This window comes from Mixophyes fleayi, chromosome 1 (assembly GCF_038048845.1).
Source record: "Mixophyes fleayi isolate aMixFle1 chromosome 1, aMixFle1.hap1, whole genome shotgun sequence".
NCBI classification, from domain to species: domain Eukaryota; kingdom Metazoa; phylum Chordata; class Amphibia; order Anura; family Limnodynastidae; genus Mixophyes; species Mixophyes fleayi.
In genome coordinates this window covers 223,714,211-223,740,083 of record NC_134402.1, presented here as the reverse complement: position 1 = coordinate 223,740,083, position 25,873 = coordinate 223,714,211, and the positions used below count along the sequence as shown (strand labels likewise).

The following is a 25,873-nucleotide window of genomic DNA, read 5'->3' as shown; positions in this document are numbered from 1 at the left end:
TCCCCAACCCTGGCACTCAAAACTCACCCGCTTTCTCCAAAGATGCTCTCGCACTGCTGAACGCCTCTGGAGGAAATTTCGCTCCCTGGCTGACTTCCTCCACTTTAAATTCCTACTCTCTTCTTTCTCCTCTGCCTCTCCCTCGCTAAACAATCCTTCTTTAAGTCCCTCATTTCTTCTCAGTCCTCCAATCCTCGCCGCCTCTTTGCCACCTTCAGCTCCCTCCTCTCCCCCCCCCTCCCCCTTTGTCCCGCCTTCCCTCTCCGCTTCTAACTTCGCCACTTTCTTCTCTTCCAAAATTGAGGCCATCAGACTGAACATCTCCTCCTCCCCTTCTCCCGCCACCCTCATCGCTTCACCTCCCCCCATCAACCAACTCTGGTGCTCCTTCAGCCCTACAACTGCTGAAGAAGTTCGCTCCCTTATTCTTTCCTCTCCACCCTCTACCTGCCCTCTCGATCCCATTCCCTCCCACCTCCTTTGCTCTCTCTCTCCAACGACCTGCTTTTACATAGCACACCTTTTCAACCTATTACTCTCCTCTGGTGTAGTACCCTCCTCTTTTAAACACGCTCTTATCTCTCCAATCCTCAAAAAACCCAATCTTGACCCCACCTCTCTTGCTAATTATCGCCCTATCTCCTTTCTCCCCTATTCCTCCAAATTACTTGAGCGGATTGTCTGCAGCCGCCTAACCAGGCACCTCGTGGACAATTCCCTCCTTGACCCTCTCCAATCTGGTTATTGCCCCCTCCATTCTACCAAAACTGCCCTGGCCAAAGTTACTAATGATCTCCTATCAGCCAAATCCAAGGGTCACTTCTCCGTACTCATCCTCCTTGACCTCTCTGCAGCCTTTGACACCGTGGACCACCCCCTCCTGCTGCAAACTCTTCTCTCTCTCTGCCTCTCTGGTTCTGTCCATGCCTGGTTCTTACCTCGTTAATCGCTCCTTCTCTGTATCCATGTCTGATTCTTCCTCCTTCCCCTACCCTCTCCCTGTAGGAGTCCCTCTACTCTTTTCACTCTACACTTCCTCGCTTGGTGCTCTCATCTCCTCCTTCGGTCTTCAGTATCACCTTTATGCTGACGACATTCAACTCTATATCTCCTCTCCTGATCTTTCCTCCACCCTCCTCGCTCGGGTATCCGACTGCCTCTCCGCCATCTCCTCCTGGATGTCCGAACGCTTTCTCAAAATCAATATCTCTAAAACTGAACTCATTGTCTTTCCTCCGCCCAGACTCCCATCCCACCATGACTTCTCTATTGTCGTCAACAACACCACCATCTCCTCTGTCACCCAACTTCGCTGCCTGGGTGTCACCCTCGACTCCTCTCTCTCTTTTGCCCCCCACATTCATTTGCTTGCCCAAGCCTGTCGCTTCCAACTATGCAACAATGCCCACATCCGTCCTTTTCTCTCTCAGGATGCCACCAAAACTATCATCCACGCACTCATCATCTCCCGCCTCGATTATTGTAACCTCCTCCTCACTGGCCTCCCCCACTCCCGTCTCTCCCCCTTCCGCTCTATACTCAATGCGGCCGCAAGACTCATCTTCCTCTCACGCCGCTCCTCCTCTGCCTCCCCTCCCTGCCCTGCCTTACACTGGCTCCCCTTCCCCTACAGAATCCTTTTCAAACTCCTCACCACCACTTACAAGGCTCTCTCCAACTTTACTGCCCCTTATATCTCTAACCTCCTCTCCATTCACACTCCTGCCCGCTCCCTGCGCTCGGCCAACAACCGCCGCCTCTCCTCCACTCTTATCATCTCTTCCCACTCCAGAATCCAAGACTTTTCCCGTGCAGCTCCCCTTCTCTGGAATGACCTCCCTCGTTCCATCCGTCTCTCTCCTACTCTGTGCTCCTTCAAACGTACACTCAAAACTCACCTCTTCCTCAAAGCCTACCAACCATCTACTTAACCCCCATCTCCTCCCTTTAGCTCGTCCTCCCTTCTCTTCTCTTGCCTCAACTGGCTCCTCTTGTGCCTGGTCTGTTTACCCTCCCTTAGGATGTAAGCTCGTATGAGCAGGGCCCCCTCCCCTCCTGTCTCCATACCTGTTCTTCCGCTCCGTCTTTACTGCATATGACTAGCCGGAGTTTCTGAAGTATTGGTACTTTTTGTTCATTGTTCTGTATGGTTTCACCCTGTATAGTCTACTGTTAGTACTGTGTGCGGCGCTGCGGATACCTTGTGGCGCCTAACAAATAAATGATAATAATAATAATAATAATAATTGGTTCAAGCGGTTTGTCAGAATTTTGGCATATTTTTTCAGATCAAGATTGAGAAGGAGATTAGTCTGTAATTTGCGCAGTGGAGTTGGTCCTTCCCCTCTTTAGGGATCACCACAATCCTGGCTTCGAGCATTTCAGTTGGGAAGGAGTCTCCTAGGAGAACATTGTTGTAGAGGGAGCGCAGGTGGGGAGCAAGCAAGTCTGAGTTCTTATAATATTGTCCTTTGATGGTTTGTTGAATTTCTTCTATAGAGATCTCCTCAATGAGATATCTTGGTGGGATAGTTTGGGAAGTCTGGAATTAGCTAGAAATTCAGAGTTCAAAGTAGCATTGGATTGTTGTGCCAGGAAGGTGGAAGAGTATGGTAGATTATAGAGCGCTGTGTAATATTGTTGAAATGCTGGCTGATGGCCGCGGGGTCATGAAGCAGCTGATAGTGAGAGTCACGGATTGAGACAATATTACCATGAGACAATATTGTCTCATGGTAATATTGAGTCACGGATTGAGACAATAATATATGTTTTGATCAAAATATGAACTAATACCTCATGTTTTCATTTTGCTAGACACACACAGATATGCAGTGTAAAGGCTAAGCACTGACATCTGTCTTTTTGTTTTGTATACATATATGGGCATTTATATTGCCATGCAGCAGGTACCATATACAATATGGGATATACCGAGCGCGGGCTTATTGCCAAGCAACTGGTACCATATATAATGTGGAATATACCGAGCGCGGGTTTGTTTTTTCTCTGGTTTTGTTTTAAAATATTACCTTATTGTCATAGCAGCTGTCCATCAAGCCTATTTAAGGCACAATTGGGTGTGGCTCACAAGCCAGCCCTTGCTAGATGTAAACCCCTATACCTGGGAGGTGAATGCATCTGATTTTAACTGCATTTTAATGGTGTTTAAAGCATATAGGTCAGTGTAAGACCTGCATATAATGAGGTGCCCTTGACGCTGGGATGCAGGCTTAAATGTTTTCATCAAAATATGAACTAATATTACTATGTGTCCTAGCGGAGCGGAGAAGCGATGCAAGAATTTTATTTGCCTTGTCCCCCTTCTCATATAAGGTTTGGCGAAGCCATTTAAGTAATTTGGCAACTTGTTTGGAGATAAGGAGGTCAAGTTCAGCTTTGGTTGTGTTCAGGGCCACCAGAACAGCAGGGTCAGGGGTCGTTTTATGTTGGGCTTCCAAAGTTTGCAGCTGGAGTGAGAGTCTATTGATCTTGGAGACAGTCTCCCTTTTCTTTCTGGAGGCCATGCTGAGCAGGTGTTCTCTCAGGTCCCCTCAGGACTGCCTATGGTGTTCAAAAAAATAAGCACCGCAGTGCTTTTAGGTATATTAACTATCATGCCGTGTTAGATAGTCAAGTATAGTATCTCAATGGCCTGCAGATAATGGGCAAAATAGTCAAATAGGCAGCAATAAAGTCGGCAATGAGCCTTTGGTGATGTAGAAGGTAGATTCCAGTAGTGTTGGCAGGGGTAATCTGTCACTTGTTTCACTGTGTTCCCGGGCACAATGGCGCACCTAGGGACGGATTAAGGGAAGGGAGGCCCCCGGGCTAAGGGTACTGTGAGCCCCCCCATGAGGCCCCCTCAGCCATGAGCTCCCCCCGTGAACTTACCTCCTTCCGTTGTTCCACTCCCTGTAGCAATTACGCTGCGGGCTTATTGCCAAGCAACTGGTACCATATATTATGTGGAATATACCGAGCGCGGGCTTGTTTTTTCTCTGGTTTTGTTTTTTAAAATATTACCTCAGTAAGGAGATTACTGCATGCAGTGACAGCAAGCAGCTGACAGCATAACATTTGCTGTTAGCTCCCTGCCATTTTCCCTGAACAGGTGACAGTCGGGGACGGGGGACGCCCCCGACCCGATGAATGCCGGCGGGCCCCCCAGCTGCCCGAGGCTCCTGGGCTGTAGTCCCTTTAGCCCTATTGTTAATCCAGCTCTGGGCGCACCGCAGCTAGGGCTGAAGTTCAGCCGTCGTTCGTCCAAAGCTGTCCGGTGCCAGAAGAAGGCTGGAAAGTAGAAAGTATCCTGAGGTTACGGGGATAATGTGGGTGACAATGTGGAGTGTTTAGGGCGGGGGAAGCCTCGATATTTATGGGTTTTAGGCACAAGTTTAACAGAGATCACACACCATGCAATCCTGAAATGGTGTCCAAGCCACGCCCCTTTATTTTTATTTTTATATATTTATTAATTTACTAGTTTGGTAATTTCCAAGTAATAAAAGTTCAAACCTAGTGCCTTAACATGTTATTTGGTTAAGTTGGCACAATGCGCAGTGACACATGCGCTTATTGCTATTGCACTCTGTGCATGATGCATCTACCCACACAGACACATGAGAACTTGTCCTTGAGATTTGCCAGGGGTTAGTGACTCGCAACTTAACAGGACAATAGTTTGTTCATAATTAGGAAACTGGACTGAACTGTTTGATATTCAATGATTACTCCAGGAATTGTAACATTGGCTTGTTCATTTCATCACTTTTTTATTATCACAATGCTCATGTTTGTATATATTCAACAGGTTTTATTTTTATTAATACATTTTATAATATCACTATTTTTACGTGAATAAATTAACGCTTTTAAAGGTAAATAGCATAAATTAGGTAACAGAGCCATAATTCGGGCAGAACTGGCTGCCACCATAATGTCCATTTGCCGGGCGCCCGCTGCAGTTTTTTTTATAAGTGGTGTACTCTGCTTAATCTCTTCAGTCTCCTTCGGGCTGTCAGAACTTTCGGAGAGAAAGGAGGGGGAGGGAGAGTGATGTCTGAGCATGGGAGTGTAGTTACACGGACTGACCAGCATTTGTCAGACTCACAGGAAGAGGAGGAGCTGTGGCCAGGAAATTTCATTATTTTCTGAAGTAAGAGTGTGTGTGTGTGTGTGTGTTTGCTAGGGTAGAATTAGGGTAAGTTGTGTGTTTGATTGCTAGGGTAGAATAAGGGTGTGTGTGTGTGTGATTGCCGGGGTAGAATTAGGGTAAGTGTGTGTGAGGGGGGCAATTGAGATGCTGGGATAAATTAGGGTAGTGGGAGAAATTACTTTTAGTGCTGGAAATGTTCAAGGGCATTAAGGGGTCAGTTTGAGGTGTGAGGGGAACAGTATGAGCAATGAGGGGAGCAGTGGGAAGTGTGATGGGGCATTGTGAGCTCTGGGCGACGGGAGTCAGCTGTGGAGTGAGAAGTGAGGTGTCATGTGATGGAGCAGTATAAGCTGTGGGTGAGTATTGAGGTCGGGGGAGGAAGTGAGCTGTGGGGTGAGCAGTGAGGTGTGATGGGGCATTGTGATCTGTGACGAAGGGAGCAAGCATGACATAAAGCCTTTAACCCCCCCCCCCTCCCATGCATATGTGTATTCAGTTTCCAGAAATTATTAACTGTGATAACAAAATAAAATAATCATTTTTATACAATTTATGTTGTCACAATATTACTAGAAACCATGCAATGTTGTCAAGTAAATTTGAAAGTGGGGCATCTAAAAGGCAACAACAACAATCAACAGAAGACAAATCCTAAAAGTTAAGGCTAGTAACTTAATTTTTTTAAATCACCGGTACAAGAAAACACTTCTCACCCAAGTGATCCAACGACAATTGCTTCAGAATCAGAAACTTCAGGTTCAAACCCATTTGAAAATGAAAGCAGTCAAACCAGCGCAACTGCAAAACATGACATCTCTGTTCTAAATTCAATGAATGAGGCTGAAGTTCAACATGTGAATGAAGACGTTTGTCGAGAAGCAAATGTGCAAACAGTGATACTGCCGCGTCCGCCGACATATAGACAAGCAGCAGAAGATCCAATTTACAATCCACAAACTCTACTGCAAGAACGCAGAAAACCAGAACAGCAAGAATTAATTTCTGCTGAAAGTTTTACCATGATCAACAAAAGCAATGCTGCCCAAAGGAAGTCATTTCTTAAGATTCCTAGGGGTAAATGTATGAATCTCCGGCGTGTTCAGCCTCTTCAGCGCTAAAATTTAAAACGGCGCTGCATTGTAAAGGGAAACTACATCGAATATATACATGCCTTCTCCATAAGAGCTTTTGATCAACATTATTAATTTAAGAAGTACGGTAAATATATTGGTCTTCCTTTACCTAGCCCATCTGGGTTTTTTTAGGTTTTTACCATTTTTACAATTGATTTTTATTTTGTATCAAGGTACCTTTCAATGTATGCTGGCCAGCTATACAGGTTTACAATTGATATTATATTTATTATTTATTAGACTATTTTGTCTGTGATTAAACACTTATTCATGTGATACTATTCAATTGGTTTCTTATTGCGATGGGAGGATCCTCTAGGTTCTTTTATTGAGTTATACCAACACAAATTCTCCGCAGCGCAATCTGTCCTGTTTGTCTTTGCTTAATCCATATATATGTTTTTATGCCCAGGCCCAGAGCTGGATTAAGTCTCTGAGGGGCCTGATCACTTTAGACAGGGTAACGCCCTATGATGTAACATGGTTATCATTTTAGACAAATACACAGGCAATACTGTGTGCACTACTGTTAGGTGTACACAGTTCTGCCTTCACAAGCAGTACACAGTGAAGCGGGAAATACCTCCCAACTGCTCTAAGCGAAACAGTCACCCAAATTCAGGACTGCCCCACTAGATTGGCAGACTGTCCTGCTCTCTCCTACCTGTTCTTGTCATTGTCACCACTTGTGGCTGCAATTTTCTTTAGCTCATTTGCTGCTTATCTGGATCCTGGAATATTGGAGGCCCTATTTGGAGAAAAAAATGGGTACATGAAATTTAGAAAACTCCAACCAATAATAGTATCTACATTTGATAAATAGACCTATTTCCCTCCAACTAACCCTGACAAATTTAATAGTATTCCCATTTAATAAAAAAAACATATTTCCCTCCCTCCAAACAGCCCCAGCAATAAATTAAATAGCATTTACGTTTAATAAATATAACCATTTCCCACAACCATCCCAGGCATTAAATAATTCATAATCTCTTTAAATAAATAGACCTCATTTTCCCCAAACAGCGCTACATTCAATTAATAGATGACAAACCACCCCAGCAATAAATTAAAGGTTCAATCACACCATCTTAGGCCCCACTATTAAATTAAATTGCCCCACCATCAACACAAATTAAATAGCAATACACACACACACAATACACTGACACCACACACACACACACACACTCGCACACACAGTATATATGCCCCTCACACACACACAGTATATATGCCACACACACAGTATATATGCCACACACACACACACAGTATATATGCCGCTCTCACACACACAGTATATATGCCGCTCTCACACACACAGTATATATGCCACACACACACACACAGTATATATGCCCCTCTCACACACACAGTATATATGCCGCTCTCACACACACAGTGTATATGCCACACACACATACAGTATATATGCCACACACACATACAGTATATATGCCCCTCTCACACACACAGTATATATGCCCCTCACACACACACAGTATATATGCCCCTCTCACACACACACATACAGTATATATGCCCCTCACACGTACAGTATATATGCCACACACACACTATTAATATACCCCCCCACCGCACTTACCTTTTTCCATCCGCGCCGCGCGCTCTGCAATTCTCATTCTTCTGTCACATGGGACGGCACCAATCATATGGTGCGCGTCCCATGTGACCAAAGAATTCTCAGTGATAGGCAGAATGCTTGGCCTATCACTGAGCGGGAGGGGGGCCGGCCCGAAACACACTTTTTCTGACCGGCCCGGGGGAAACATGCCCCCCTGCCCCCCGGGCCAGCCTGGCTATATAAAAAAATGGTGATGAAAATGGTGATAATGATGATGATAAAGTTGAACCTAAAACAATAGCTGAAATGCTGGAAGAAAATAGTAACTAGTCCTCAGGGACTGAATATTGCATCATTGAATAAATACTGTGTCTAATGAATGATGTCCACTTATTGCAACAGATGAATCGCACCTCGTACTGAAAGGACAAAATAATACTTGTCCTATGAACAGTTCTAATCCACATCCACATATGAGTACTGATGGGATGCAAATAATACAAGGTCATAAAAATCATAGAGCTTCTTCCCCATATGTATGTGTGCTGGTCTTAGCACTACTCCAAACTTGGTCGGCTAATCCGTTCAGTGTAACAGAATATATGTATCCACCAACCTGTAATGCATACAATGCAAAGTATCCATGAGATCACTTAAATGGAGTCAGTAGAAATCCGGAATGATGATGAAATTGGACTGACACACTAGGACTGGAGACCCGATCTCTGGGAGCCAAACCGGCTCTCGGCTGTGGGCGACGGGAGTGAGAAGTGAGGTGTGGTGTGATGGAGCAGTGTGAGCTGTGGGTGAGCAGTGAGATGGGGGAGGAAGTGAGCTGTGGGGTTAGCAGTGAGGTAAGGTATACATCCTATACAAGGCAAGAGTTGTATATAATTTACACCAATCTATACTGGCCCATAGCTGATGCAACCATCAAGTCATTTGCAGAGTTAAGATGAGGGTGCACTCCATCAAACAACAAGGAACATCTATAAAATTCCACCCTTTCCATCCAATCTCAATTTTGTGCTGCCTCACAAAATTATGTGTAGTAGTGCACCTTTACTTTGCAAAGTCCTCACTTAACCAAACTCCTCCTATTAGCCAGTGCAAACTTCTAATCTTCTGCAAATGCTATCATCTTGATCTGTGTACCTATGTGGTTTGGTGGAGTACTAAGTACATTTTCGAAAATTGAGGCAGACAGCACTGTCAAAGAGGATTTTGCACCGTATCTAAGCCATTTTGTGCTTTGTAAATAAAACCCAGAATGTTTTGCCAATTTTAGGCAGAAGTCCTATTTAAAGTATTAGGAGCTTTTTCAGTAACTTGTAGTACCCAACATAATTATTTATAATTTTACACAAAATAAGTTTTATTTTTTCCTATTGTAATTAAATACGTGACTCTCTAATATTTCAATCCACTAACTTTCTGCCTGTATATGATAATTATTGAAAACATTATTGTCTTATGATGATGTCATGTCCCAGGATCCCTTGGCCGAGGTGTTGGAGAGGGGAAGCAGTTACATGACATCTTCAGATTGCAGAGTTTAATGAAATGGGCACATTTGAGTGCAACTTGGAATATTTAAACAGATATTAACTGCTAGTAAACATGTTTAACCCCTGATGGTAGTTATCATTGAATCACGTATGAATGCATCTAATTAATTTATTTTCTTGCTGGGTAAAATATGAGCTGATGTAAGTACTTCAATAGAGGTTTGAGAAACAAGGATTATGATAATGCATCATCATTTATTGCAGCTATTGGATCATACATTGGGATTGCATTAGAGTATTGTATTTTAGTTTTGTGGACTTGTATTTTGTGATATGTGCTGTAACTAACCATCATATGGTACTCCTTACTTTTCAGAATTCCTTTCATCTGCAAATGGATACTCGAAGTTCAGTGGTTTCCCTCATGGAAATTTTGAGTAGTGTCTTACAGAATAATAGCTGGGAAGAACTGATGGTTGTCACATGCCATCCATGGGAAAGCACCAGCATACTTGACTCTCTGACCACTAACACAAGCGTGGTGACACGAGACATCCTCAATATTCATTCACTCAGTGATTCTGCTGTGGGAACCTACCTGCTCCATCACTTTGAAGCCATAAGGGATTCTCGGATTCCCTTACTTCTGCATGGATGTGATGCCCAACGATCTTCCTTAGTATTTCGAGCAGCTAGAGACTGTGGGTTGGAACCACATGAGTTTCACTGGATGGTTGGACAACCTCTTAACGTAAGAGAGATGCTAACAGATGGTATGCCTCCTGGATTGCTGGCTTATGGAGAGGTCAGCCGACCAAGTTTGGAAAAGTTTATAAGGGATGCAGTAGGGCTGGTGACGAGAGCAATATCCAGAGCAGTACAGACAAGACCAGATCTTGCACTTATTCAGACCATGGTGAACTGCAATGACAAACAGACATTACAAAGTGAGTCTTCTGGCATGTACTTGTTCAGGTAAGATACCATGTGTACTGGAGCATGGGTATTTAAAAAAGGGATGACACTTTGTCCATCTGAGGCACTACAACTAGCATTCGTTATATAGAAGATATAGTATAGTCAAATCATTACCACCAAAAACCAAGATTCATCTTCACCTATATCAAAAATAATCATGGATGTGTGTGCAGGAATACCTTTCTCAGTATTCCTAATACAATGCATCAGACCTTTAAAAGAAAATGTGGTCTTTGAACACATAAACACATATAACACAAGTATCTTGTTATTTATTTATTTCTTTTCCAGTTTTTCTAGTTTTCTGAGCCTGTCTTATTTTGCTTTACTTTTAATTAATGAGCCAAATGGGTCTTACCAAAATTTAAGATACACCTCATCAGTGAGCCTCACTTTGAGAACCACTTTTCTAGAGTGACTGCTAAAAAATGTTAAGCATCTATTAACATATCTCTATTCACTATAGGTATTTAGCCAATACATCATTCTCTGGACAAACAGGTCAAGTATACGTAATGGAAAATAATATAGTACACACAGATCACCAATACAAGATATGGAGCCTGGTGCGTGACTCTATAGGAGACCCTACTTGGGTAACCGTTGGGAGTTGGCATGAAGGGAAAATGGAAGTGGAGGAGGGTTTGTGGCAGACTCGCATACAACAAAGAGAACAAGTATCAGTGACACCACGTACAAAACTGAGAGTGGTAACTCTGGTGGAACATCCTTTTGTTTTCACTCGAAAGGTGGATGCTGATGGCAGTTGTCCAGCGGGTCAAATGTGTCTGGACCCTCGGACAAACAACTCTGCCTTGCTAGATATTCTGTTTGAAGAGCTTAATTCACCAAATGGTTCTGTGCCACTAGAATACAAAACTTGCTGTTATGGCTACTGCATTGACTTATTAGAAAAGCTGTCAGAGGATCTTGGATTTGACTTTGAGCTGTACATCGTTGGTGATGGGAAATATGGAGCACGGAAGGGTGACCGTTGGACAGGACTAGTTGGGGACTTGTTGAGTGGAGCAGCTCACATGGCTGTTACTTCCTTTAGCATAAACTCAGTGCGAAGCACTGTTGTAGACTTCACCAGCCCATTCTATTCTACTAGTCTTGGTATCTTGGTACGCATGAGAGACACTGCCTCCCCAATTGGAGCATTCATGTGGCCACTACACTGGTCCATGTGGGTGGGTATTTTTGTGGCCTTGCACATCACTGCACTATTTCTCACTTTTTATGAATGGAAGAGTCCTTTTGGGATGACCCCACATGGACGCAACCGAGTGAAGATCTTCTCTTACTCTTCTGCCCTCAACCTATGCTATGCTATTCTATTTGGAAGGACAGTATCAAGTAAAACCCCTAAATGTTGCACTGGCAGAGTTCTCATGAACCTTTGGGCTATTTTTTGCCTACTTGTACTTTCCAGCTACACTGCAAATCTTGCAGCAGTTATGGTGGGAGAGAAGACTTTTGAAGCTTTGTCAGGAATCCATGATCCAAAGGTGAGTAGGTTCAAAACAGTATTCACCATCTGTTTTCATAGTTACTTAAAGGAAATCTTTACCCATTCTTACATATATGTCTTAAAAGATTAGATGATTTGCAATTCAGGTATTAATGCTTATAGTTGGGACTTTGGAAATTGTTTATTACAATAGATCTCAACAGTAAGCAAGTTTACGAGAGCTGTAAGGCTTATGTTGAAAGCTGGGACTTTTAGCCCTGAAATGCAATTGAACTCAACATTTTAAATGTGCATATATTAAGGAAAATGCATTATTCAGTGCTACCCTGACTTTCCAATGCTGCGTTGTTTAAATGAAATGTAATTATTTAATTCCCCTCCAATACAAACAGCTATTGACCAACTCAAAACACAGGCAGTATACAAAGGGAATCTGATATAGGACAACATTCTCATATGACAATGGCTAATCAAGTCAGTTAATTTTGCTATAACTTCAGTGACCATTCTGGTACCTCAGACACTATCAAGCCAAAACATAAGTTCTGGTGTTGAACTATTCCAGAGTGCCGCCAGATACCACCCACCTAAATATCTATTTGACAAGGTCAGCTTTCACTTAAGAATAAAACAGAAAGTACACTGGAGGAATGTAATTGGGTGTGAACACATTAGTTAATTTTTAGTATCATTAGTTAGGGGCAGAAATCTTCAGGCTTTAATATGTATTATTATTCAAAAGCACCTTTACTTGCTTCTAAATGCAAATGTGAAAAGGACGTAAGTTTAAAAAGCATTCCTTCTGTATTTCATCTGTTCCCTCTGCATTTCAACCAAAGGGAATCTGTATTCTAACTATAAGGAAGCAGAAAATTTGCAACACAGTTTTCCAAATCATCTTATCATCAATTGGGGCTTATGTCTTTCTAATGGTATTTATCATCTGATCGGCTTTCCATAACAATTATTTATCTGTCCTTACAGCTCCATCATCCTTCTCAAGGTTTCCGCTTTGGCACAGTTTGGGAGAGCAGTGCAGAGCATTACATTAAAAAAAGTTTCCCTGAAATCCACAACTACATGCGAAGGTTCAGCGTCCCATCCACCTCAGATGGAGTCCACATGTTAAAGTGAGGAGGCATTTCAGTGACAGGGTGGGCACAACTGTTAGATCATTTAAAGTTATGTTTGGGGGTATCCATTTTGTTTAGACTGAACATCACACAACAGGGCTCTCAGCAGTAAATTCTAACTAGCACCTTAACTTAAAATAATTACTGAATGAGTTATGAACACGCAGAGTGGTTCATAGACACAGCAAAATACCAACTACTATTTTACAAACTAAGAGTAGTTGTACTGTGCTTTTGATAACTATTAAAAAATACAAATTGTTAAAAATAGGAACATTGCAATTGCACCCAGCATGCAGGGCCTGATTAAGGGTTCAGGCCTGCCTAGGCTAATACGCTCATAGTGCCACCTTGCCTTTCATGCTAGACTAATAGGCGGTAGATAAAAACAAATCCATGTTTAACATAAAATTCAGTTTCCTTCACCCCACCTCCTACCCCCACCACCTCCTACATTTGACTTTTTAAAAGATTGCGACAATTTTTGCCACTCATTTCGCTTTCATTAAAATCAGAACTGTATAGCAGAATGTAGGCAAGAGCAAGCACTGCTGAGGGTAAAGATATGAAAAGGCAGGGGGCTGTCACCATCCTTGTCTCTCGTGCTCGCTTACCCACAAGCGCCCGCACAAGCATGGCTCGTTGTCTTCAGCCATTACCATGGGAATATGTCAAGATTAAAAAAAATAAAACATTTTTCTTTAATTTTATTTTCCTTTGGAGAACAACTATTCTCTTACATTTTAAAATGCATTTCAATTTATACCTCTTCTTGGGAATAGGTATAAATCGTACTGTGCAGATTTCCATACGTAATGCATACAGTTATAGATAATTATATACAAGCAGAGTGGTACATACATTAAAACAGCAAATACTGTAATATAAATCCATCAAATGGAACATAAGTAATTGTGCTGTTGGTCAATATTAGAAAATGATAATTGTCAGACATGTGAATTTTAGAGATGAGCGCACTCGGATTTATGAAATCCGAGCCCACCCGAACGTTGCCGATCCGAGTCGGATCCCGAGACAGATCCGGGTATTGGCGCCAAATTCAAATCTGAAACTGAGGCTCTGACTCATAATCCCGTTGTCGGATCTCGCGATACTCGGATCCTATAAATTCCCCACTAGTCGCCGCCATCTTCACTCTCGCATTGATCAGGGTAGAGGGAGGGTGTGTTAGGTGGTCCTCTGTCCTGCTATATCTCGTGCTGTTCAGTTAAGTTCTGTGCTGTTCAGTTAAGTTCTGTGCTGTGCTGTGCTGTGCTCAGTCCAGTGGTGCTGTTATTTAAAAAAAATACAAAAAACTAATTACATTTTTTTTTAATTACAACAAAATTTGCACAACCAATCCTGCAGTATAAGCCCATTGGTACTGCAATATTACCAAGTTCACACATTCAGCAGTAAAAGTCCAGTGGTTCTGCAATATTACAAAGTTCACACATTCTGCAGTATCAGTCCAGTGGTGCTGTGTCCTGTGCTCTGTCCTGCTGAGTTCAGTAGTGCTGCTGGGTCCTGTGCTGTGTCCTGTTCAGTCCAGTGGTGCTGTGTCCTGTGCTCTGTGCTTCTAAGGGCATAGTTATTTCCCCATTATTCCCAAGTTTTTAAAAAATAAATAAAAAGTTATAAAAAAAATTAAAATAAAAAAATAAATAAATAAATAATTATAACCAAATTTGCAAAACCAATCCAGCAGTATATAAGCCCATTGGTACTGCAATATTACCAAGTTCACACATTCAGCAGTTAAAGTCCAGTGGTACTGCTATTACAAAGTTCACTGATTCAGCAGTGTATAAGTCCAGTGGTACTGCTATTACAAAGTTCACTGATTCAGCAGTGTATAAGTCCAGTGGTACTGCTATTACAAAGTTCACTGATTCAGCAGTGTATAAGTCCAGTGGTACTGCTATTACAAAGTTCATTGATTCAGCAGTGTATAAGTCCAGTGGTACTGCTATTACAAAGTTCACTGATTCAGCAGTATAAGTCCAGTGGTACTGCTATTACAAAGTTCACTGATTCAGTAGTGTATAAGTCCAGTGGTACTGCTATTACAAAGTTCACTGATTCAGCAGTATAAGTCCAGTGGTACTGCTATTACAAAGTTCACTGATTCAGCAGTATAAGTCCAGTGCTACTCTCCTGTGCCGCATATAATTATTAAAGGCTTTGCTGAGTGTGTGTGGCTTAGGGGTATGCTCTCTTGTGCTACATATAAAGGAAAACCAAAATTTGGAGTATAAAGTAGGGAAAGATCAAGACCCACTTCCTCCTAATGCTGAAGCTGCTACCACTAGTCATGACATAGACGATGAAATGCCATCAACGTCGTCTGGCAAGCCCGATGCCCAATCTCCTAGTACAGGGCATGTAAAATTCAAAAAGCCCAAGTTCTCAAAAAATAGAAAAAGGAGAAACTTAAAATCATCTGAGGAGAAACGTAAAGTTGGCAATATGCCCTTTACGACATGTAGTGGCAAGGAGCGGCTTAGGCCCTGGCCCGTGTTCATGACTAGTGGTCCAGCTTCACCCAAGGATCTAAGCCCTCCTCCTCCCCCCCCCCCTACAAAAAATTTAAGAGAGTTATGCTGTCAGCAACAACAACAAAACAGCAAAGAACTCTGCCTTCTAAACAGATGACATCACAAATCCCCAAGGCGAGTCCAAGGGTGTTGTTGGTTGTGAACCCTGACCTTCCCATCACTGTACGGGAAGAGGTGACTCCATCCAGCATTTGCAGCACGCCCTCTGCATATGCTGGAAGGATCACCCACAGTCCAGTTACAGATTTGGCTAATGAAGGTGTGAATGTTGTACACCGGGAGGAGGATATTGATGTAGCTGGCGCTGAGGAGGATGTTGATGATTATGATGCAGACAGATTCCAAATTGCCTTTCTCAATTTCTATTTATATTCTAGATTATATAACGGCTGAAAAGTTTTCTGTTTTACTCCTAGTGGAGAGGGGATCTGATGCAGACAGATACCAAACTGCCTTTGTCCATTTCTTTGTATATTTGAATTTCTAGTTCTACAGTCTATGCAGGCTGCTTTATTTATATTCAACTACAAGTGTAGGGTGGGGGGAGGGGAGCATAGATAGCCACCAAAGTAACGTGGTCCATTTAATTTCACTTTCTAGCTCCACGGTCTGTGCAGCCTGCTTTTTTTTTATCTTCAAAGTATTTATATTTACAAGCCTTGCAATTTAAATTAACTAGAGGTAGTGACGTGGTAGAACTCCAAAAGGCAGTTTGGAAGCCCCTGTACAAACTGGCTCTATTTTTTAACTGAGTTGTCCCCCTTCCAGTGTGTACTCGGAAAGAGTTTTTAGTGCAGCGGGGAACCTGGTCAGTGAGCGGCGAAGGAGGTTGCTTCCTCACAACGTTGAAAAAATTATGTTTATAAAAATGAATAATCAATTCCTTAATGAAGTACAGCACTGCCCTCCAGACAGTACAGAGGGACCTGTGGTTGTGGAGTCCAGCGGGGACGAATTGATAATGTGTGAGGAGGAGGAAGTACACACTGTAGGGGGAGAGGAATCAGAGGTTGAGGATAAAGACGACATCTTTCCTCAGTAGAGTCTGTTTAGTTTGTACAGGGAGAGATGAATTGTTTTATTGGTGTGGGGGCCCAAACAAACCAATCATTTCAGCCACAGTTGTTTGGGAGGCCCTGTCGCTGAAATGATTGGTTTGTTAAAGTGTGCATGTCCTATTTCAACAACATAAGGGTGGGTGGGAGGGCCCAAGGACAATTCCATCTTGCAACTATTTTTTTGGCATTATGTGACCATTCAACAGTCGTTTGCCATGTTCAAAAAGTAAAAGAAAATGCCTACAAATTCAATAAATTAAATCAAAAGTTAAATGCCCTGTCATTATTTAAAACAAGAGGTTTTGACGTGCTAGAATCAGTGTAGTGTTAAGATGTTATAATATAAACACTACACTTGGAACTTGGAGGAGGTATTGTGGCCCCGGTATCAAATTGGGTACTGGGGCCACCCCACTACGCAGTCCAGATACTTGTTTGGTGGAATTCAGACCAGTTGAGGGTGTATTTATTTTATTGTGGTCCCGGTATCAAATTGGGTACCGGGGCCACCCCACTACGCAGTCCAGATACTTGTTTGGTGGAATTCAGACCAGTTGAGGGTTTTATTATTATATTGTGGGGACCACTCTATACCACACTACCACTCTATACCACTCCATTTAATACTTTAATTCTATTTAATACTTTAATTCTATTAGTAGTTACCATAAAGAGGAACAAAATAAACAAATTTTACCAAAAGTATAATATGACTTACAAACACTACACTTGAAAGATGGTGCCTTTAAATGAAAAAGTCAGTCTTCATTGCACGACTATGTGCAACAGGGACAGTTTTTTGGTTTACAAAGTCAACCAATAACACTTCGACCCTGTCTGTCTTTAACATACTTGATGGGATCTCAATGACGAATGGTCTGTACCATGGTTGGAGGAGGTATTGTGGCCCCGGTACCAAATTGGGTACCGGGGCCACTCCACTATGCAGTCCAGATAGAGGTGTATCAGATATTAAACAACGTTGACTGTTGCTGCAAAATTTTTAAATAATATTGTGGGGAACACTACACTACGCAGTCCATAAACTTTTTGGGTGGAATTCAGACCCGTGTAGGGTTTTTTAATAATATTGTGGTGACCCACTCCTCTACGCAGTCGAGGTACATTATTGGTGCGAATCATACAAGTTCAGGGTTTTTAATTTATATTGTGGTGACCCACTCCTCTACGCAGTCCAGGTACATTATTGGTGCGAATCATACAAGTTCAGGGTTTTTAATTTATATTGTGGTGACCCACTCCTCTACGCAGTCCAGGTACATTATTCGGTGCGATTCATACCAGTTGATGGTTTTCTTATTATATATATTGTGGTGACCCACTCCTCTACGCAGTCCAGGTACATTATTGGTGCGAATCATACAAGTTCAGGGTTTTTAATTTATATTGTGGTGACCCACTCCTCTACGCAGTCCAGGTACATTATTGGTGCGAATCATACAAGTTTAGGGTTTTTAATTTATATTGTGGTGACCCACTCCTCTACGCAGTCCAGGTACATGTTTTGGTGCGATTAAGACCAGTTGATGGTTTTCTTATTATATTGTGGGGACCACTCCACTACGCAGTCCAGAAAGATACCTCGCTGCAACGTTTTGGACTAATAACTATATTGTGAGGTGTTCAGAATACACGGTAAATTAGTGGAAATGCTTGTTATTGAATGTTATTGAGGTCAATAATAGCGTAGGAGTGAAAATAAGCCCAAAAACTTGCTTTTTTAACTTTTTATGCTTTTTTTAAAAAAAATCTGAATCCAAAACCTTAAATCCGAACCAAAACCTTTCGGCAGGTGTTTTGCGAAACAAATCCGAACCCAAAACATCGAGAAAATCCGGATCCAAAACACAAAACACGAGACCTCAAAAGTCGCCGGTGCACATCCCTAGTGAATTTCATATTGAAACTCTGATATAAAGATGTTTAGAATTGCAGCAAGCAATCATAATATGAAAAGTTGCACTGTCCTAAATTCCATACATACAGAATAAGAACACACACGGATAATTGTACATAGCATGCAGAAAAGAGATGAGGCACTGTGAAGATGTCCATACATACAGAAGCAATAGGTACATAGAATTATACACAGCATACAGAACAAAAGAGATGGAACTTTGCAGATGACCTGAAGTACAGAAAAATAATAGCTACAGCAAATTACACCCAACATACCGTTATAGTTATACTGTGTTGGTGGCAAATATTACTGAATGAAAAGTATTAACACAACCTCTTAGTGACATTGAACATATAATATTGTGGAGTGAAGTAAACATACTAATACTATATATACAGTAATACAGATTTTGCTGTATTAACAAAACATAAATCATGTTAATACTGCCTTAATTTGTTCATGGCACGTTGGATAAAAACTAAAATCAATGATATCTGTTGGTAATTTTAGAACGGACCCGCCAACGCTAAATGCTTTTATCATGGACAAAGCTTTGTTGGATTATGAGGTATCCATAGACTCAGACTGTAAATTGCTGACTGTGGGAAAACCATTTGCCATAGAAGGTAATACAGTGTGGAAGTTGTAGTTTGCAAAAAATAAATACATTTTACAGAAAGAGAAAAAAAACTTTCAGCATGGCTTTCAATTTCTACACAGGATATGGGATTGGCCTCCCCCAAAACTCTGCACTTACCTCTAATATATCAGAGTTTATCAGCCGTTACAAATCATCTGGATTCATGGACACTCTACACGACAAGTGGTACAAAATGGTGCCCTGTGGAAAGCGGGTGTTTGCTGTGACCGAGGTAATGCTATTTATCATTCTATCCAAATAAAGCTGGGTACACACTACATTCCAATCACAAAATAAATAACTGTTCAGCCCAATATTACATTAGTGTGTACACTGTAATGATGAATCATTATCGTTCCAAAGCTCATCGTATCGTTTCATTTGATTTTTAAATTGGACTAAAAATGTCATTCAACTATGGAATGATGACTTTTTAATTCTGCAGTGTGCATGCACTCACGATCAGGTTCTCCATAGTGTTTGCAGAGTCATGATCTTTTCAGCAGATGGTTATGACATATAAAGAGCACAGATCTGAGGGTAAATCTTTTAAAACATGTATAGTGTGTACACATGAATTGACATGTTGATCGGGACTTTTTTTTTTTTTTTTTTAAGTCGTTGGTAAAATCATCACTGATATGCATCAGGAGACATTTTCTGTAGTGTGTACCCAGCCTTAGTGTGCATCTCTTGTAACTTGTAACTTACTCTTTGAAGTGAAGGATCACCCAGTTAAAGATAATTAAAAGATAATTGAGATTAAACCAAACATAAATATTTAGTCTGTTCAAATAACAGCTGATCAACTATAGAAGTTCACAATCCATGTCCGTAACCTTTCAGTGCTCTTATCACAGATAAAACATGTAGAAGAAATAAAGCAAAATAACATATTCATTTATCATATAGCGATTTTAGTGCCTCGCTAAAATAAGAGAGACAGAAAGATTACAGTAACGTTTAAAATCACATGGACAGTAGTTACAGAACAACTTGTCAATCATATCACCCATGAAATAAAGAGATGGAGCGGAAACAGAAAGGGGTCAACAAATAACTCTGCGGATACCAGCTGACACCGCTTAACATGAGGGGTGCTCCCACTACATCTGCCCCATGACCATGCACCAAGGTGGGAATGAACCCTTTCCACCTTTACATTGCTCAAAACTTCTTTATCTTTGTCCAAGACATCCGCACGCGTTGGTGTCTCCTCATGTTGCTGTAAAGTTAGACTGAGTGACCTCTTGCCTGCCAGTACTTACCACCAGCCATACTGAAGGAGAAAGCCTGCCTAATGGGAATAAGAGAGTAGGTGTTGCCCTGATAGGATACTTATAGTTGCATCAAGACTTAATAACTTCCCTGAAGTGGAGGGGCCCCTTTCTCCCTGCCCTTCCAAAGTTGGGAATACTATCATAAATGGGAGAGGGGAGTATCCACAAAGCTCTGTCTTCATAGGGTTCCAGCCACCATCACTTACACCCTGTCAGGTTTAGACAGCCTTCTGTCTACTTAAAGTGCTTAGGGGCTGATGCCCCCTTCCCCTTGGGCTCTTGCCCACATTTTCCACCCGTGAAATAAAGAACCAGAGACATGGTTGTAGCAAAAATTAGTCACAGCTTTTATTAATACTGTGAAGAGAAAGGGGAAACAAATAGCACTCCTGATATCTGTTCACACTACTTAACATGGGGGGCCCTCAACTTCTGCTGTGCCATAAGGTGGGATAAGACCATCACACTTTACCTCAAGGGGGAATGAACTTGTCCCCTTTGGCTTTGCCCCTGATGCCCCATGTGGGGGAGCCTTCTCAAGGCGCTGCAGAGCTAGATGTTGTAACCTCTTGACCACCATAGAGCCACTTTCCATGGCAGGCTGCAGAGCTTAGTGCCAAACAAGGTCCCTTGCCCTGCCTGCCAAGGAACAGGAACTGAGACAGGGAGTTATGCTAGAGCAAAGAAAATGCAAACAAGTTGAATCCTGCTGTTGTACTGCTCTACTCCTCCAAGACAAAGGGAACCCCAAGTTGTCGCTAGACAAATGACTTCCTTGCAAGAGAAGGGCCCCTTCCACTCTCAAATCCTAATTTAGAAATACTATGCTAAATGGGAGAGGGGGGATGGGTGTCCACCACGACCTACAGCTTTCTTTCCGAGGGGTGCCAGCCAACATCCCTTACACCCTTTTGGGTCTAGGCATCTTTCTGTCTCCTTTATGATTAGACTAGCAGTTTAAAGGAGATAAGATCCATTATAAAATCTGCATGAAAGTCTTATTATTATTATTATTATTATTATTATTATTAATAATAATAATAATAATAATAATAATAATACGTATATTGCACATACATTATAGAAGGATATGGTACACTAAATTTCCTTACTTTGTTTCTGTATTTTCTTTATTTCTTCTACAAGTTTGATCTACTAGAGAGGCCCTAAAATTGTAATTTTAAATTGTACATTTATTACAGATATACCTTCATTCATAAACATTGTGTTAAATTTGGCAGAAGAAATAAATTGTCACAGTCCGGACCTGGAGCCAGGCCAGGTGCGCACGCAGGGGGGGTTTCTGGTTCTCCAGAAACCCCTCCCCTCCGAGAAGATCAGTGTCCCTACATTGCGGCATTGTACTATACAGTAGCCACGGCGCTGTCAAAGAAGCATCCGCGGCGGTGCTGTATTGTAGTACAATACAGCTCCGCCTTGGATGCTTATTTGACAGCGCCGCGGCTGCTGTTCAGTGCAGTGCCTTTGAAATAGAGCTGCTGCGCATGTGCGGACACATGCGCAACAGCTCTGGTTTTTTTTTTAAATCATGTGTGCGTCCCTGCTGGCTTCCACTTATTGGACCCCGGTACTCCTTCTGGTTCTGATTGTTGCTGCCCTGGCATGTCCTTAAGTTCCCTCCTGGGGATAAATGAATGAATCTCCGGATTCTTCATCTCCGGCGTGTTCAGCCTCTTCAGCGCTTAAATTTAAAGCGGCGCTGCATTGTAAAGGGAAGTTTACCTTTACAATTCAGCGCCGCTTTAAATTTAAGCGCTGAAGAGGCTGAACACGCCGGAGATGAAGAATCCGGAGATTCATACATTTACCCCCTGATCTTTGTTTTTGCACTGCACTGTCCGCCTGTGTACCAGTCCCATCTATTTTGACCAGTTCCTTCTTTTCAGATGTCACCAGCTTGTCATAGCTGGAGGCAGGACAAAGGACCTGCGAACCTATAAGCAGTGAAGCCCAATAATGAAAACTTGGGCTAGTTAGACTACTCACCTCTGTTTACTGCCAGTGCTAATCCAGGTTCGTGAAAAAGAACCCCCTAAATCCACTAGAATCATGACAGAAAATAATAGGGTTAGTCTATTGTTGTGAAAGTGACTTTCGCTGTCAGTTTTCCTCAATATTACCTTTAACATAAAATATATTTCTTCCAATATGCTACCAAAACAGCCCTACCTCTCCACAAACATATGTAAACTTCACACAGGATTTGTTATTGTTGCTGATGATGTTACTGTGTTTGTGTCCTACAGACGCTGCAAATGGGAATTTACCATTTTTCAGGATTATTTGTACTCCTTTGCATTGGTTTCTGTGGCTCACTCCTCACCTCATTGAGTGAGAGAGTTGTTTACCATCTGATTCTGCCTCGCATCAGAAGAAGGCGCAGATTCAAATATTGGCTGCATACTAGTCAGGTAATTTTTTATTTCAAGCATAACAAAACATTACTGGTGGCACTTTACAAAAAAATTATATGTATACAGCCGGGGATGTGTATGAAATGTCTACATTCATAATGTCTACACTGTTATTATTATTATCGTTTATTTGTAAGGCGCCACATGGTTTCCGCAGCGCCGTACACAGTACAAACAGTAGACCATACAGGGTAAAACAGTACAGAACATTAAACATAAAATACCAATACTTCAGAAACTCCGGGCAGGCAAATACAGTAGAGACGGAGCGGAAGAACAGGTATGGAGACAGGAGGAAAGAGAGCCCTGCTCATACGAGCTTACATCCTAAGGGAGGGTGAACAAAATCAGGCACAGCAGGGAGCCAGTGAAGCAAAGGGGAGAGAAAAAAATTAGGCCAGGGGAGAAACAGAAGAGATGAGAGGTTAAGTGGATGGTTGGTAGGCCTTAAGGAACAGGTGAGTTTTAAGTGCCCGTTTGAAGGAGCACAGGTTGGGTGAGAGACTGATGGAGCGAGGGAGGTCGTTCCAGTGAAGGGGGGCAGCACGGGAGAAGTCTTGGATTCTAGAGTGGGAAGAGGTGATCAGAGTGGAGGAGAGTCAGCGATCATTGGCTGAGCGCAGGGAGCGGGCAGGAGTGTGAATGGAGAGGAGGTTAGAGATATAAGGGGCAGTAGACTGGGAGAGAGCCTTGTAAGTGGTGGTAAGAAGTTTGAAAAGGATTCTATAGGGGAAGGGGAGCCAGTGTAACGAAAGACAGAGAGGGGAGGCAGAGGAGGAGCGGCGTGAGAGGAAGATGAGTTTCGCAGCCGCATTCAGTATAGAGCGGAGGGGGGGCGAGGTGGGAGCAGGGGAGGCCAGTAAGGAGGAGGTTGCAGTAGTCGAGGCGAGAGATGATGAGAGCATGGATGATAGTTTTGGTGGCATCTTGAGAGAGGAAGGGACGGATGCGGGCAATGTTACAGAGTTGGAAGCGACAGGCTTGGGCGAGGGATTGGATGTGGGGGGCAAAAGAGAGAGAGGAGTCAAGAGTGACTCCCAGGTAGCAGAGTTGGGTGACAAAAGAGATAGTGGAGTTGTTAACAACAATGGAGAGGTCATTGTGGGAAGGGAATCTGGGTGGGGGAAAGACAATGAGTTCAGTTTTGGAGATGTTAATTTTAAGAAAGCGTGAGGACATCCAGGAGGAGATGGCTGAGAGGCAGTCAGTTACACGAGAGAGGAGGGAGGAGGAAAGATTAGGAGAAGAGATGTAGAGTTGAATATCATCAGCATATAGGTGATACTGACGACCGAACATGGAGATGAGAGCCCCAAGGGAGGAAGTGTAGAGTGAAAAGAGTAAAGGGCCAAGAACAGAGTCCTGAGGGACTCCTACAGGGAGAGGGGAGGTGGTGGAGGAAGAACCAGACGTGGATACAAAGAAGGAGCGGTTTGCAAGATATGAGGTGAACCAGGCATGAACAGAACCAGAGAGGCTGAGAGAGAGAAGAGTTTGCAGCAGGAGGGGGTGGTCCACGGTGTCGAAGGCCGCGGAGAGGTCAAGGAGGATAAGTATAGAGAAGTGACCCTTGGATTTGGCTGATAGGAGATCATTAGTGACTTTAGCCAGGGCTGTTTCGGTGGAGTGGAGGGGGCGGTAGCCGGATTGGAGAGGGTCAAGAAGGGAGTTATCAGAGAGGTGTCTGGTGAGGCAGCTGCAGACAATCCGCTCAAGTAATTTGGAGGCATATGGGAGAAGAGAGATAGGGCGGTAGTTTGCAAGAGAGGTGGGGTCAAGATTGGGTTTCTTGAGGATAGGGGAGATAAGAGCGTGTTTGAATGATGATGAGACAACGCCAGAGGAGAGTGATAGGTTGAAGAAGTAGTGCCATGACCGCTCATATACCACTGCTTCTCTTTGCTTTTGATGTTTCCAGGCAAACAGTTTTCTTACATATCTCCAATATAAACCATTGCCAATATCCAGGGTCTTTCCAGTGCTTTTCCTTTCGTGGCGTTATTGCACTGCTTCAAGCTGCTTCTTCGTTGTTGCATGATTCTGCACCACATATTGTGTCATCACACTGCAGTGAGCAGAGCATGATGGCGCAAATCATTTCATGAAGTCGCACCTGACCTCCCCTCCTCATCTCTCTAAAGAAAGCTCAAAAAAGTAGGCAAACATGCACAAAGCTCACCTTACTTCCCTATGTGAGGTCTGGACTATAGGGAAAAATTCTCTACGGGCACACAGCTCAATCTACCTGTATCACCAAAAAGTCACAGACACCAGAGGCATAAGCCATAATAAGAAGACACATACATATGGAATCACGGGGTCTCATAGTAAAGTTTGGGAAGATTGAACGATTTCCGCACTGATCTTCATGGCCAGTGATAATTACCCCACTGCTAATGATACTACCAAACATAGTTATTGCATCAACATGTGCAACATAAAATCAACTCTCTTTAGACGAGTATATTTGTATTGAGTCTTCATTTTAGGTTATGTGATTCAGGTGACTCTTTAGCACATTGATTAAGTTGCCATTTTTATTTTAATGTGTACAGTAATTATATGGATATTTGTATACTGTTTTTATTGTTACATAACTTTATATGAAGAATTTACCATGAAACCTGGGGGTATATGTATCAAGGTCGGATTTTTTTCAACAATTTAAAATCGTGGCAAGTCACAAGATGTAACAAGCTGCGATTTTTACTCTAACCTTCAAAATCGCTGGTCATCTCTTAGGATTTGCTGCGATTTCAAACACATGTTTAACTAACTGTCCCGTGTTTACCAAACCCTCCTGTGTTTAGGTTAAAAATCCCATAGACAACACGCTGCTTTCTAGCTGCGTGATTAGTAAACACATCATTGTTACACTGCCCCTGTCTATAGAGCCGTGACGGCTGTCAAAAGTTTAAAAATAGATAAATGTTCCAAAAAAAACCTGTCCGAGCACTATTAACCCTAGCGCTGCCAGCCTGGTTACATGAAAATTTGCATGGAGTCCCC

General features: G+C 42.5%; 1 protein-coding gene across 1 annotated transcript in view; it reads left to right on the top strand.

Annotated features, from left to right (window-relative positions):
• GRIN3B (glutamate ionotropic receptor NMDA type subunit 3B) overlaps window positions 1-25,873 on the top strand; it is a 79,373-nt gene that overhangs the window by 5,735 nt on the left and 47,765 nt on the right. Inside the window, exons 2-7 of the mRNA XM_075205968.1 lie at window positions 9,764-10,362; window positions 10,832-11,876; window positions 12,824-12,969; window positions 19,020-19,135; window positions 19,230-19,381; window positions 22,697-22,861. Coding sequence (XP_075062069.1) covers window positions 9,764-10,362; window positions 10,832-11,876; window positions 12,824-12,969; window positions 19,020-19,135; window positions 19,230-19,381; window positions 22,697-22,861 — 2,223 coding nt within the window. The remainder of the gene's footprint in view (window positions 1-9,763; window positions 10,363-10,831; window positions 11,877-12,823; window positions 12,970-19,019; window positions 19,136-19,229; window positions 19,382-22,696; window positions 22,862-25,873) is intronic.